The following is a 16,085-nucleotide window of genomic DNA, read 5'->3' as shown; positions in this document are numbered from 1 at the left end:
AAGGGGAAGAAAGGAGAGGAAGAGAGCAGAGAGCATGAGCTTGCAAGCTTCAGTTTAAGAAGGGTTGCTTGGAGACTTGGTGGGTGGGTGCTGATTGGCAGGGTGTCTCAGGAATGGGCGAGCAGACACTGTGTCCCACAGGGATTGGTCGAGAAAACTTTTGACTTTGGTGCCCTTTGGAGAGAAGGGGGAGGGATAAGGGATTACGTGATGCTCTTCTCCCAGTGGGGGAAATAAAACCAAAAGGCAAGGTCTTCCACACACCCACAACGGCTCCCTTCTCCCTCCTGGGAGAAGTCTACCTTACCCCTCTTTAAATAAACCCTGCTTTATGTGCTTGCCTCAGCGTGCTTGTGCTTCTCTTCATGTTCAAACTTCAACACGTGGCTAAGCAGGACTCACAGATAAATGGTGGTATAGGTAACAGCTGGCAGGGGGAGGAAAAAAAAGGGGAGGAGAAGCTCTCCCCTCCTCAGGTGTTGTCCTTGAAGGGTTAACTTGCCCAGAACAGTGAAAGAAAAAGCTGCTTTTATGTGAACTTCTGCAGTCTGTGAACTTGTGAGCCCTTCCCCTTACATGCTGGGTATAAAACTCTGAAACTCCCTGAACTTGGGGTTCAGGGGATTAATTGATTATAGCAGAAGCTGTGCCCTCTGAACCTGGCTGCAGCCAAATAAAACTGTTTCCTGTTAGCTTGGTGCCTTGTGTCACCTGTCCCCTACAACAGAGGAACAGTCCAGTGGAACAGGTGGAAAGAGAGAAATCAACCAAAGCAAAGGCTGGCCCCCCTGAGCAGCAACAACTGCCTCAACAAAAACAAGTAAATCCTAAAATGGTGCTCTGAGGTGGCAGATGAAGGGGGGAAAAGTACTTTTAGGAGTACTTGTCCATAAGCTGAGGTTGATTTAAAGTTATCCCTGTCTGAAATGGCATTTTTTTGTGAAGACTTCTGATCTTCTGAGGTTCGGCTTTTTAACACATATTTTGAAAATACATATTAAAATAGTTTCTGTTAAAATAAAGTGTATTATTCTTATTTCTTAAAAAAAATAAAAATTAAAAGTTTTTGTCCATAACCTCCATTGGTGGGGAGGCCACCATCAGGATTGCTGAGGTGACTGAGAGTCCTTCCCAAGTACACTCATTCCCATGTCAAAAAGAGAGCCATAGTTTCTAGATTTACCAACTAAAAAGAATAGTATCTCTTGGAATAGTCTGAATGTGAGAGGGGAATTCCATGCATGGCTCTCCAGGCCACAAGAGTTCCAGCCATGGAGCTGCTATTTCTTGTCACTGAAATATGAGATGGAGGCTGACTCTGGTTTCAGAAGCACACAGGCCTCTGGAGTTAGAGGACTTCTGTTGGAAAGTTATTTTCTCCTTTAAGAAAGGAAAATCACTTCAGTCAGAACGGCAATCATCAAGAGTACAGACAATAATAAATGTTGGTGAGGATGTAGGGGTAAAGGTACACTCACACATTTCTGGTGGGACTGCAAATTGGTGCAACACCTATGAAAAGCGGTATGAAGATTTCTTAGAAAACTTGGAATGGATCCACCATTTGACCCAGATATCCTACTTCTCAGTTTATACCCAAAGGACTTAAAATAAGTGTACTACAGGGATGCAGCCACATCATTGTTTATAGCAGTTCAAGTCACAATAGCTAAACATGAAACCAACCTAAGTGACCTTCAGTAGATGACTGGATAAGGAAAGTGTGGTATATATATTCAATGGAATATTGCTCAGCATTAAAGAAGAATGAAATTATGGCATTTGCAGGTAAATGGATGGGGTTGGAGACTATCATGCTAAGTGAAGTAAGCCAATCCCCAAAAACTAAAGGCTGAATGTGTTCTATAATATGCAGATGCTAATTCACACTAAGTGTAGGGGGGCACTAGAGATGAATAGAGTTACATTAGATTAGGTAGAGGGAAGTGAAGGGAAGGAAGGGGAGAGGATGTGGGGATAGGAAGAATAGTAGAACAAAACTGACATTATGACTTTATGTGTATATATGACTGAATGACCAATGTGATTCTACAACATGTATACTCAGAACAGAAAAAAAAAGAGAGAAATTATATCCCATCTATGTATGATGTATCAAAGTGCATAAATGCATTCTACTGTCATGTATAACTAATTAAAATAAATTTAAATTTTTTTTAAAAAGAAAGGAAAATAACATTTAATAAATAACATGTTTGCTGCCTAGATTTGTTAGCAAGGAAAAGTCTCAAAGCAAATAAATCTGTTACTACATAACACTTTTCTTAAAATGCTAACATACAAGTTGGATATGTAAGAACAATATTCTTGTTAATTTTTCTCTGTTATAAAATATGTCATAACTTCAAAGAGTAACACTATTTAATAACTTCATAAGTTTAGAAGCAAATTTACTCAGAAAACATCTGTTTTCTTAAGGAAAATTTTTCTTTCAAAGTTATTACAAGTTCAAAGTCCTAATGTCTAAGTAAGTTAGTCCAGCATGGTTTTTATTCCTGAAGTTATTACTATTATTATTTTAGTTTTCTATCCTTCTAATAATAACCTAAAAATAAGTCCACAAAGTTCTGTTCCATTGGTTGCTATCAAAACTACAAGGCAATCTCTATCAAAGGAAGGCAGCTTTGTCTACTGTGTTCATGAATTCCTAGATCCTAGAATAAGATCTATGACATTGTGCACATCACTAAATAATTTTTGAATTGAAGAATGAGCCAATTTTCACATTAGTACTCCCCCCACCTTTTTCCCCTTATAGTGATTTTCAAGAAAGTCCTCTAGATTAGACTGTAGATATAATTTCTGATATGTTTCTCTGAAATTCTGTGAACATTATATCATATTTTATTTATTTATTTGGCATTGAAGATTTGAACCCAGGGACATTTTACTACTGAGCCACATCCCCATATCTTTTTATTTTTTTTTAATTTTGAGACAGGGCTTGCTAAGTTGCTTAGGGTCTTGTTAAATTGCTGAAGGTGGCCTTGAATTTGCAATCCTCCTGCCTCAGCCTCCAGAGACTGGGATTACAGGTGTGCACCATTACACTGGCAATATATCATATTTTAAATGGGGCCAGGTACAATACTATTCTAGCTGACATGAATCTTCTTGACTGGCATGAACCATTTTACTTCTTTGTACTTTTCAGTTATCCCTAGGTTGACCCTTCAGGTTTTTTTTTTTTTTTTTTTGGCAGTGGGGTAGGTACTGGGGATTGAACTTAGGGGCACTCGACCACTGAACCACATCCCCAGTCCTATTTTGTATTTTATTTAGAGGCAGGGTCTCAGTGAGTTGCTTAGTGCCCTCATTTTGCTGAGGCTGGCTTTGAACTTGCAATTCTCCTGCCTCATCCTCACTGGAATTATAGGCATGTGACACAGTGCCCAGCAGCCCTTCAGTTTTTAGGATGCTCTGGACACAGAAAATCTCCTATTTTCACCTTAGTCATATTCAGGGAGATCATATTTGCAGGAAATTTTTACTAGTTTGTTGCTCACAAGTCTCAGAGGCTGAAAGCAAGGGCTTCATATTCCCAAATTGGATAACTGTTGGCTACCAGCTCCTGTAAGGAAGAGATGAGAAGTAGTCCCCAAGATGGGTCTTCTTGGGAAAGAATAGTCTCTACTTAGAAGTTTAGACATAGGGTGGGCAAAGCGGAGGTGGATCAGAATAGAAGTGAACAGAGTTGGCTGGATGTTCAACAACGAAGCACTCTCTAAGACAGGAGAAACTATAGCTAGCACCACACTTTTTGAGTGTTTAGAAAGGTAATTTGGGATAGTCTTCATTTCTGAGAGAAATGTAGCAGAAAGATCGCATTTTTTTTTTAAATTGTTGATGGACCTTTACTTTATTTATGAATTTATTTATATGTGGTGCTGAGAATCGAACCCAATGCCATTTCAACAGAGTGGCTTATTTGGTATCATACAGACCTCTCCGTGGGCTAGACCATGCCCTGGAGGCACCTCCCAAACATTCTTTGCTCAAGGGGAGAAAGTTGATAGTGGGATGTGGAAATGCTACAGAAGACGCCTGGTGAGTAGAATACCGTTATTTTCTCAAGAAGGCCAATAACCACTGCTTTTCCCAAAATGAGTGCAAATGCCAACATGATAAAAAAAAAAGGTAAATAAATTCTTAGTATTATTATGAAAATATTCTTATTTCATGGACACCTCTTCTCCCCTTCTCCCACTGCCTAGTGATTTAGATTACACATTAAGAATGATTTTTTTTTTCTTTTTTTGCTGGGCATGGGCATGGAGGCGCATGCCTGTAATCCCAGAAGCTTGGGAGGCTGAGGCAGGAGGATCTCGAGTTCCAAGCCAGACTCAGCAACTTAGTGAGGCCCTAAGCAACTCAGTGGTACTTTGTCTCAAAATAAAATATAAAAAAGGGTTAAGGATGTGGCTCAGAAATTAAGTGCCTTTGAGTTCAATCCCCAATACCAAAAAAAAAAAAAAAAAAAAAAAATTAGGAGATATAGTTTTGACCAGGGAGGGGGACTAAGTAAGGATGCTTCTACAAGTTTAGCACTCTATTTCTTGTCCTGAGTAATAATTACACAGATATATTTTTAAGATCACGTACTATAATGCACATATGTCATTTATTTTATGCGCACATGTGCATATGATAAAGGGGGGGAAATCCCTCATGTTTCAGGGTTATCTGAAAAGGGTGAATGAGAGCACTTATGAGCACCGCTGCTGTCCGCAGCACTGCTCTCTGGCCCTGTAGATAGTTATGTAACTCACTTTCTCCCTGGGTTGACCTCTTTCTATGATACTCCTGGGAGATGGTCCCAGGGCAAATAGAAGGGAAGCTACCTCCTCCCACTACTAGTAAATGTGCGTCTCGGCTTATCCTCTTAGCTATTCTGCAGCACCTTAACAACAGCCCCTACTCCCACCCCTGTCAAGTGTTTTGGTTTAGACCAGGTCTGGGGAATCTGGCTCTTACAGGCATCCTCAGGAAAAGCTCCTATCTATAGTCACAACAAAACCACAACTGATATTAATTAAATAAGGAAGCTGTGGTGGCAGCACTATATAAAGGGTAAATCAGTATACAATACTATTTTCTTTCTTTTTTTTTGGGGGGGGTGTGTACCAGGGATTGAACTCAGGGGCACTTGACCACTAAGCCACATCCCCAGCCCAAATTTGTATTTTATTTAGAGACAGGGTCTCACTGAGTTGCTTAGCACCTTGCTTTTGCTGAGGCTGGTTTTGAACTTGTGATCCTCCTGCTTTAGCCTCCTGAGCTGGCATGTGCCACTGCACCCAGCTAATACTACTTTATATCTATAAGCATAGTTTATGGCAAGATATTATGAAACCCATGTCAGCTTTCAGAAAATCCAGAAATCTTATTTTAAGAAATTGAAAAAAAAGGGGGGGGTCCTTACCTAGGGGTTTGGACTTCGAATACTGTCTTTTGAAGTTAATATTCACAACAGTACTGAATACAATTATTGATATAACAGAGGTCATCAGACTTTCTCCACTAATAAGATTTGTGAGGGCTCTTGAAAGACCTGTGTGTATATATAAGTAAAGTATTAAAGCAATTGTCTAGATTATCCAATTAGAAATGATCTGACTTTCCCATACATTCCTTTCCATAGATTAAGAAATCAAGCTCCATGAATAGAAAGCACCCTGGTATTACCTACCTTCATCCTGATTCATGTCTGTTTATGATGATCTTCCAAGTTGAAACACTGATTGGTCATCTTTTTTCCTCTGCCTATACTACCTAAGTTGTAACTTTGAGTATCTTTAATAATTTTCGGGTAAAAACCATAGATGAAAAATATTATTATATAGTAAAATTCCTTTCTGTGAATCAACCACTCTATAAACGGATCACGATCTAATGTAATAAGTCTGCCAATAGAAGAGAAGAAAGGCTAGGGCATTCAGTTTCTGAGACAGCTTATCTGCCTCAAGGGTCCAGTCCTCCACTTTCCTGTATCCATACAGCAAGATGCTGTGTGAAAAGATCCAGTCTCTTTTGTTATGAGACCTGATGAAAGCAGAAAAATTCTACTTCTTCTCTGTCGCACGCCTGCCACCATCATTGCAGCATGCCTTGGCTTTCCCACCAGATGGGAGAGCCCAGCCCATCTCATGGGAACTGCCATACTCATGAGGAATAGCACACCATTGTTGCTGTAAGACACTACATTCATTACTCAGCAAGACCTGCTATTGTGGCCTAATTCTGAAAATGTGAATATTTGGAAATAACAGACTTAAGGGTATAAAATAAGCCAAAGAACAAAGAAAGCTCAAGACAATATGGATGTACTCATGTAGTCTACTGATAGTCCTGGCAGATTAATTTTTTAAAGATACTATATCATTCATATGCATATGTATGTGACACTAGTATGGCAGTATGTATAAACGTGGAAGTATAACCAATGTGATCCTGCAATTTGTACATGTGGTAAAAATAAGAATTCATACCCCATTTGAATCAAATGTATGATATATGATATGTCAAGATCATTGTAATGTTTTGAGCAACCAATAAAAAAATATATAAAATTATATAGAGTATATAAATGTATATGTGTAAATAGCAATATATTTATAAATAGATATATAAATGTAATTTATCAGTGCACATTTATAAATATATATGAACATGCATTTATAAATCTTGTTTAGAAAATTCAGGCAAAAATGCTGCTAAGAGGAAATGAGTTAAAAATTTTTTGAAAGATTCAAAGTGAGGAAAAAATAAAACTCAAAAAGGTAGTGTCAAGGGGCTGGGGTTGTGGCTCAGCGGTAGAGTGCTTGCCTAGCACATACAAGGTGCTGGGTTCGAGCCTTGGCATCACATAAAAATTAATTAATTAATTAATTAAAGGTTTAATAAAAGGTAGTATCAAGATGGCTAACATTTATAAGAATAACTTTGCAAGATCCACCAAATAGATTATTTAAATTCAAAAATGACAGGCTAGAAAAAAAAATCAGTAGAATACTGGGTTTCAAGATTGTGAAGTTAAGCTGGGCACAGTGGTGCACACCTGTAATCCCAGCAGTTTGGGAGGCTGAGGGAGGAGGATCACAAGTTTGTGGCCAGCCTTAGCAAGTTAGTGAGATTCTAAGCATTTAGCGAGACCCTATCTCAAAATAAAAAATAGAAACAGCTGAGAATGTAGCTGAGTGGTAAAACACCCTTGGATTCAATCTCTAATACCAGAAAAAAACAAAACAAACAAACAAACAACAAAAAACATTAAGAAGTAAAAAAAAAAAAAAGATGTGAAATCAGATTCCAGGTATTATAGAACTCCCTCAAATTTATTGAAAAGAAAGTGCTGACACAAAGTCACATAAAAGTAGCAATATGGGTTAAAAGAGTAGGGGGAGGAAGACACAAATTGAGGATAGGGTGATTGATGTTGGATTGGCACTTCCTTCCAAACTTTCACCTCACTCCTTTTCATGAATATTCAATTTCCTTTATTCTTGTATTTGTTCATATATTTACACAAGCTGTGTCTACCTCATGCTTTCTTTCCACTTGTCTCATATAGGTCTTTTCTCCTTAACTGGCCATAAAGTAAAAATGAAATTGAAATGAGTGTGTGTGTGTGTGTGTGTGTGTGTGTGTGAGAGAGAGAGAGAGAGAGAGAGAGAGAGAGAGAGAGAGAATATACATGGGCATGTCATATTAGTATTCTATTTTGAAGCATTTTTTTAGTACCCATTATTAAAAAGTAACTGGGGAAGAAATTAGTTTATTACTTTTCTTGTATGAGGCTCTAAGATTGTTTTGCTTTTCTTAAATTAACTTGGTATTTTACCTTTAAATATAGATTTATTTATCAAAAAGCCATTTATATATTATAAACACTATGTGATTGATAATTTTTTCATTTTTGGCTGTTTTAGACTTTTGGTCTTAATGGTGACAATGACTCCAAAGGAATTTCTCTTTTAGAGTGGCATCATCCTAATGACTGTTAAAAGAGAGAAGAAAAAAAAAACCAAAACAAAACTGGGTAACAGAAACATCACCACATGAGTATGGAACAGTGTAATGCTTCAGAATTGTTCTATTGGCTCAAGTAGAAGCATGTATAAAGAATTCTAAATTATTCCTGTCCTAATTCACAACTGGATATAAGGCCTTTTTTGGACACTATCTAAGCCCATTACTGACACTATCTAAGCCCATTCTTCTGTCCTAACCCTCACTTCCAGAATCTTTACTAATCCTCCAGGTCCTCACTAGACTATTTCACATAGTGAAAAACTACCACACACAAAGGGATCTTAAAATAAACAAACGTGAACTATAAAATATGATATATTCAATACAGGAAATAAGAAAAATATACCTACCAAGGTCTCTTATGGCAGCTGCAGTCAGCATGGGGTCTGAACTCATAAGAATAACTGCAAATAGGAGCCATGGGATGGTCTTCAAAAGTAATTTATTCACGGATTGCAGATACCAAAGAATTAAGACATAATTAATCACAAAGCCGGGAATTGTGATTAAAAGTATCTGCAAAGAAAGTTCAGAGTAGAAAAATCAGATTGGTTTTATATTCCATTTTAGAAAGCAGATGATCACAATTTTTTTAGAAACGTAGAACCAGATAACACTAACAGCACCTACCAAGAGATGCATGAATGGGGAGACTCTCAATTGGCCCTGTTCCAGCTAACCCCTGCCTGAAAACCCCACCTCATCCCACAAGACCAGAAATGCAGGAAATGGCTTAGCGGACATCATCTGAGTCAACCCAACCCAAATCATATCTCTGTTCTTTTCAGTTTCATTTTGTGTCATTTGTCTGAATTTAATGTACCTGGATTTGGATTAAAATGTAAATTGTTCTAATAGTTTTGTTTTAGGTAATGCTTTCTATTTACAAAACTGTTTTGATTACTTTGAAAGAAATATACATCCTGCTCCTGATCTGAAGAGGTTTATCACAAGTTCTTTCCCTGATACAGTCCAAATTTCCCAAGATTGAAAAATAATAATTTTAAATAGGGTTACGTCTGCTTCTATGCATTTTCTTATCTGCTTTTATTCTTTGAAATGTGGATATAGGAAGCTTTAGACAGTAAGAATTAAAACTTGATTTTTCTTAACAGTTTCTTTTTTCCTAGAGCTAATACATTTCATAATAGCTCTCTTGTAGCTTCTCAGAACAAAAATTTTAATTGAAGTTCTGCCAGTCAGATTTTCAGAATTGCTCCCCCCACCCCATCATGTTCCCCCTGGGTTGCTAATGTGCTAGATGATTGCCAAGATACAGTTTATTCACTAAAATACTAAGCTGAATTTAGACTCTGATACTATGTACTTTTTTTCAATCCTTTTTGTTTTCTATTTTGTAGCAAAATTTAAAAAATCTGAAAATAAATGATATGGTTCATGAGTGAAAGGTATTACTGAAAAAGAATACTTACCTGCCAAAATAACTTTTGAAGCATGTATACATCCATGTCATATGCAACATTAAAGATAATTATTGGTGTAAATATACCAAAAAATAACTCTGGGTTCATCCATTGTATGGCATCTGCATATCTTTGGATCTAGTAACATAAAATTCTTTTATTCTTATTTGTCCATCTCTTTCTTAGTATAAAATATATACCTCATACTCCTATCTCTAGCAATGGAGAAAGAAAATCTGAAAATATATCAGATATAAGTGGCACTCATCTGAAATCTAGCAAACTCAAGTTTGAGGCCAGCTTCAGAAATTTACTGAGGTCCTAAGCAATTGAGCAAGATCCCTATCTCAAAATAAAAACTTAAAAGGGGCTGGAGATGTACTTTAGTGATAAAGCACCCCTGGTACCATTACAAAAAAAAAAATCTGAAAAGTTATGACATAATGTTTGTAAGTGCTAGAGTCTTAATTCTATTGGATTTTCATTATTTTCCATCTGATTATTATTGCCAATTACAGAAGAAAGTTAATGTATGCCTATTTTATTTTTGTAAACAGGTATAGGAAACATTGACATAGGAATCAGAGAATACATAGTAGATTTTCAGGCATACAAGAGAAAAATTTCAGATGGATGGATTAACACACAAATATCCATGAAGGAATAAATGATTATATTAAATTATAGAAAATACAAATATTTAGTCATGGCTTATATAGAAGATACATGTGAAAGTATAAAAGACTAACAAAATAGAAACTGAAAAGTTAATAAAGTTTATGAAATAACTGATTAATGATGTGCATCATAAAATATCTAATTGACATTAGTAAATCCGGTTATGGATATCCACTCACCTTTCACTCATAAACACTGACAATGCCTTATTGTTGGGGTGATAATTTTCCACAAGTTACTTTTATTACTCCAGGTCTAATGAAAGCAGGCCCTGATTGCGTTTCATGAATACTTGTAAGGCTAACAGCCTTGGGAAACAGAGCAAGAGTGTTTCTCCAGAGGAGAGTTCAGGTTTAATTTACAGCCGAGAATAATAAAAATAACTTCTCCCTCTGGGACAAGCAAGCAAATGATTTTACAATCCAATTTAAAAGATTCAGGTTCCCTAAACTCAGGTGTCTCATTTAATAATTCAGTCCCATTGGGTGTGCAGATTTCACTAACCCTCTTTGTTTCTCTTTGTGCAATGGAGATTCTGAGAACAAGCACAGGATAAGGCTCATACTCTGATTATTGTTATTGCATAATAAATCCCCTGTCTCTAACCCAGGTATTCCCTGTCTTGTGCCTGGACCATGAAATTGTGCCAGGCTAGCTCGAAAGTGGAGTAAAATCTGAATCCCTTCACAACTCTTGACATGTGGTCTCTTCCTTTGAAGAAGTTACTGACAAATAATAAAGTTTATAGAAATAATTGAAATTGCATTTTTGTTAAAATCATATAATTATAAAACCTCTTTATGATAAGTGAAGAAATAACCTGCTTTTGGTTTTTTACATGAATGTGTGTTTTCTGTAATATTTTTAACATTACTGGCTAATTTTATTTGGGAAAGTCAATGATTTTCAGACAAGTTCTCATATCCATGCTGACTAACTAGGGTAGGCAAACTATAGATCCTGGGCCAAATCTGGCCTACTGGTTTTTGTGGGTTTGTTGGTAAATAAAATTTTATTGGGACCCAGCCATGCCACTTCATTTATGTACTACCCTTGGCTGCTTTTGAGCTGTAGTGATAGAGTTTAATAGCTGGACAGAGATCATAAGGCCTACATACTGTAAAATTTCTATGTGGCCCTTCACAGACATTTGCCACAAACTCCTGGGCTATAGTTCTATTTAATATATACAGTAATGCATTCTATGTAACTTAGATTAAGCATTTTCCCTTTCTTCTCCCTGACTCTGTTCCCAACTATTTTAAAATACTATAGCTTCCTTGGCTATATCTGTAGTTTACCTTATTCGTCACTTCTGACTCCAGACAAGTTATTTTTTTCATATGTTCTACCCTAGATACACTTACACACTATCATCTATTCTTAAGGAAACCCTATGAAACATTTCTGGGGCCAAAAGATGGTTCAATATTAGAATTATTTTGCTACTAAAATTCTGCACCAGCAGCACATTCTCCCTGAGCTTCTATCTTGTTAGCCGATTTCTTGTCTACACTATTGAATTCTGCTGAAACACCCATTGGCCACTGCTGCGCAGGGGCTGTATGCACACTCATTCTGAGTTGCCTACATACTTTCAGTCCTGGGTTCTTCTTTGACTATATATAGATGGATCTCATCTTTTTCAGCCCTTGATCCTTTTTCTATATCACAAGCATCTCCATCACAAGCACAAGCAGGGCAGAGAGGGGACGAGTATTTTTGTAAATTTTCTTAAGCCATCTTTGCATTTATGTAATTCTTATAGTGCAAAATACTCATTTATTATACACACCTGGAAAGATGTAAAACTTAGTATTTCAAAACTGCATCCAATTAAAAATAATATCACAGGGAGAGGAATTGGAAAGTCTTTCAAGTGCATGTTCAAAAATGCTGCAAAAAAATGTTGTTACTGAAAGGCAATATAATATCACATATATAGAACTTTTATGTGCTATGATTTCTTAATACTGAGGATAATGAATTACTGTTCCATTGCTAATTTTCTATTTTCCTATAACTGAGACCTTCCCTCACACTTGCAGTACACAGAATCAGTGTAATTGTTAATCTATCAGTTTCTTGCTTTATTTCTCCCATGATGTATCTCGTTTCCTTATAATCTTTAGTAACATTGCTAGCAATCATTGGTTGTCTGGTTTTTACTGAAATATTTATATTAATTTTTGAATACACCATAAATAATAGGTTAGTTTAACTAGCAATTCTGCAATGAAAGGTTAATGAATACATTTTAATGAAAACTCCTGAGAAACATTATCATTGTTATCAAAGTGCAACAAATAACATCATAGTTTTTTCTTTCATTTAATTGTTTTTCTGCTTCTTCATATATAAATTTTAAAGAAAGTGGAAAAAACCCTGAAGAACAGCACTTTATTTTGGTTCTTTGTATCATAACTAGGCATAAATTTATCATTTGAGTATAACTCATGAGACATTCTACCCTAACATGTGATTTTCTGCTCATTTGCTTCCATTAACCTTATTGCTGAGATTGAACCCTGACACAGCCAGTAGGAAGTTGTGCATATTTTTAATCTGATGGAGAAGAATATGGAAGTCATATGCTACATAATTGTTTTGATTGAAAATATTGAGATAAAAGTATAAATTTAAGTACAAAACTCTTATTTCCCATGATTGCTACTTGCCTGAATTCCCCATAGTAGCATTTATATTATATACCCATAATATAAAATTGGAGCTAGAATGACACTTACCTCCAATAGCACAGATCAACGACAATACTAGAATGATTTCAGGGAGGTCCTTGGGAGTGCTCAATAATACTGTCTTGAAAAATTCCATCCATGTGCCAGGAAGTTTGTTATAAAACGTTACATTGATATGGATTCCGTGTTCATCCATACTGTTGTTTCTTGCAGTTAATCTGAATGTGACTTTATTATGTATCTCTGTAAAATTCAGAGAGGATCACAGAAGCATAAGGTTTGCCTTCTAGGTGGCCTTCAGGTGATTTTCTAAAAAGAAGGGAAAAACACCATTATTTCTCCTTTAATTATTTCTAGTGACATCTTATTATTTACCACAATTAGCAATGCCTCTCCCTTAAGATACTTTCAACTTAAATGAAAGGGGCAGAATCCCTTGTGATACAGAATAGCCAGTGACACCTTGGGTTCACTTACAATACCAAGCACTACTCAATTTATTATCCACCCCACATCTACCCAACTATTTGAAAGAATTCTTTTGTTTTTCCTTATTGAATTTTGTTTTTTAAATTTGTTCTAATTAGTTAAAAGGATTCTTTATATAACCACAAGCAGATTACTGAGATCTGGACATGGACATGTTCTGGCAGCAACTCCAAGTAGGAAGTTGAATGAATGAAGAATTTGCTAATCTTTATTGTTACTTTATCTGGTCAGAAACTAATAGCTTATGTTGTTATATATTCCTGACCTTCTTTAATCTCATTTGGAACACCAACAGGTGAGGTTTTCTATCTTTATAACTTTATACAGCAATCAAAAACATATGAGAAATATTGAAACCAAAAGAACTTATCTAATACAGGGTTAATCATTGATTGATAAGGGTTTGAAGCAATAGATAATAGCCACCCTCCGTTAATTTTATCTGCTTTACATGGAAAACAGTTTTACATCAAAGGTCTTAAACTTCCTTCAGTGAATTCTTATGATTCTCTCATAAGAGTAGCTTAGCATTTCCTAGTACCTGCTCATAGCTTTCCCTCTGACAGCCTTGCTAAGTGACCAGTTAGTTGACATTAAAATTCCTCTTATAGTTCAGTGATTTGTCTTTTTTAATTCAGTTTCTGTGATATATAAGCTATATATATACATAGAGAGAGCTTGTGTGCTCTTATCTGATTATAAAAACAGTATTTTGAAAGAGAAAAACAAATTAATACATTTTTTGAAATAAACATGTAAACATTTCAAAAGCATTAAAAAAAACCTCCATGCATATCATCAAGTGTCTTTTATATTTCATTTACATAGTTGAGCTCATCTTTTTAATATGTATACTTCTTGCTGCTTTTTAATTGTTACTGTATTGCCAGTATCTAAAAGCTTTGCAGACAACCCTTTACAAAGGTTGGTCATATTAGCAACAAAGTAAAAGTACAGGCTCCTGTGGTCAGGCTTCCTGAACAGAAAGGTCTGACTGACAGGCTTCTGCTGGTAGGTTGAAAGACTGTGCAAACTAATTCAACTCCATTGGACTGTTTTCAAATCTGTATAGTTTCACAGTCTATGTAATTTTTATTCCTGTATTTATTACTTTTCAGAATCATCTGGGGGAGATATAGTGATACTAGGGGTTTGGGTCCTATCTGCAGAGATTCTGATTTAAATTTAATCTGGGGTTCAGCCTTGATTCCCCAGGTGATTTTAATGTGTAGCCAAAGTTAACAACCACTATGATCTGCCCAATTAAGAGGCAACATTGCTCAAGTTTGACCCTCCAAGTGAACTTTTCAATATTCTTGGTAACCCTTAAGAGAAAGGGTATCAGTGCTCTCCAGCCAAAGACCACCAGAAATACCTCTGTGATTGATAGGTATTGTTTATTATTTGTTGCCACAAAGGAGATTGCTTACACTTGGATCCCTGAGACCTCTCAGTAAAAGAGTGTTAGATAGAACCCATTATAAGACATGCACTTAGACTGGGTCAATTTTGGAGAGGGCCTAAGGAACTCAGGGTTCATTCTAGATAGGGTGTTGTTAAAAGATGAGGCCAATTCTCTGATTGGGTATCCCAATAAATCTAGTTTTGGGAGAGAGCTGATTAAGGTGAAGATAAAGCAGTACTTGGTAGGAGAGTGAGAATGTTTGTTGTTGCAAGGGTTGCACAGTGACTTTGTTTTGTCTCACTTTGTTGTGGTTTAGGATGACCTTAACTGATGTTCTGTGGGATAGTTTATGTCCAAGAGGGGAACAACTTGCTCTAGCCATTAGCATCAGGCCTTTTCTTTTAAACACTGAGCCCCAGCTACGAGACTGCCTTAGTTTAGTGTTTGCTTGTTTTTTCCTCAAAGCATACTTAAACTCCTTATCCTGACCTTGGTATATCAAGAGTGAGAGGTAGACCTGGAGATCTTGATGTGAGTGATTAAGTTCAGCTGTGCCTCGTAAGTCGAGAGATTCTCAACCTTGGTTACACATGGCATTACCTGGAGAGTGTTTTTTAAAAGTACAGATGCCTGGGTGCCACTCTAAGAGGTTAATTGGCTTGGGGTGCAGCCTGGGCACTAGGAACTTTAAAAGCGTCCCGGTGATTCTAACAAGCATACAGCTTTTAAAATCACTGCTCCTGGAGAAGTCCCTGCTCTTAGGGAGGAACGTTTTGATTGTTGATACTTGCTCTTAATTAGATCAAACTATTTAGGAGAAAATTTTCATTGCCACCTCTTAACTCACTCACTCTTACTCCAAAGTCAAACATACTGGAACATAATGGCTCCACCAAATAAATAAATAAAAGATACCAGATGATTCTGATAGTTACACATTCCTACATGCTTTCAGAAGTTAAAATAGTTAAGAAGGGGCTGGGGATGTGGCTCAAGCAGTAACACGCTCACCTGGCATTCACGGGGTGCTGGGTTTGATCCTCAGCACCACATAAAAATAAAATAAAGATGTTGTGTACACCGAAAACTGAAAAATAAGTATTAAAAAAGTCTTTCTCTCTTCTCTCTCTCTTTTTAAAAAAAAATTAGTTAAGAAGCCTATTGTTTTCTGAACTCTAAGTGGGGATACCCAGATACATGTTCCCATAGCATTTTTCTCATTAGATTATTTATCTAATAATCTTAATAAGTGTTTACACATTCAGTCCTAATAAATTCTTTTCAGAAAATAATGAAATTGCCAGAAGTCCTGATTACCCTTGAATTTCACAAAGACAT

The 16,085-nt window shown here is 36.4% G+C and overlaps 1 protein-coding gene and 1 non-coding gene across 2 annotated transcripts in view; one reads left to right on the top strand and one right to left on the bottom strand.

Annotated features, from left to right (window-relative positions):
* Window positions 1–12,050, bottom strand: part of Slc9c1 (solute carrier family 9 member C1) — a 72,829-nt gene extending 60,779 nt beyond the window's left edge. The window contains exons 1-5 of the mRNA XM_048803847.1: window positions 11,950–12,050; window positions 9,486–9,614; window positions 8,403–8,568; window positions 5,458–5,572; window positions 2,002–2,012 (exon numbers count right to left, since the gene is read on the bottom strand). Of these exons, the coding sequence (XP_048659804.1) occupies window positions 2,002–2,012; window positions 5,458–5,572; window positions 8,403–8,568; window positions 9,486–9,614; window positions 11,950–12,039 (511 nt within the window). The 5' untranslated portion in view covers window positions 12,040–12,050. The remainder of the gene's footprint in view (window positions 1–2,001; window positions 2,013–5,457; window positions 5,573–8,402; window positions 8,569–9,485; window positions 9,615–11,949) is intronic.
* Window positions 890–968, top strand: LOC125617052. The gene has a single exon (XR_007347905.1). It is a non-coding gene; the product is annotated as a small nucleolar RNA R38 (small nucleolar RNA).
* Window positions 12,051–16,085: the final 4,035 nt, after the last annotated feature.

Source organism: Marmota marmota, unplaced genomic scaffold (genome assembly GCF_001458135.2).
Source record: "Marmota marmota marmota unplaced genomic scaffold, marMar, whole genome shotgun sequence".
In the NCBI taxonomy this organism is placed as follows: Eukaryota; Metazoa; Chordata; class Mammalia; order Rodentia; family Sciuridae; genus Marmota; species Marmota marmota.
This window is presented reverse-complemented; position numbering and strand designations above follow the sequence as displayed.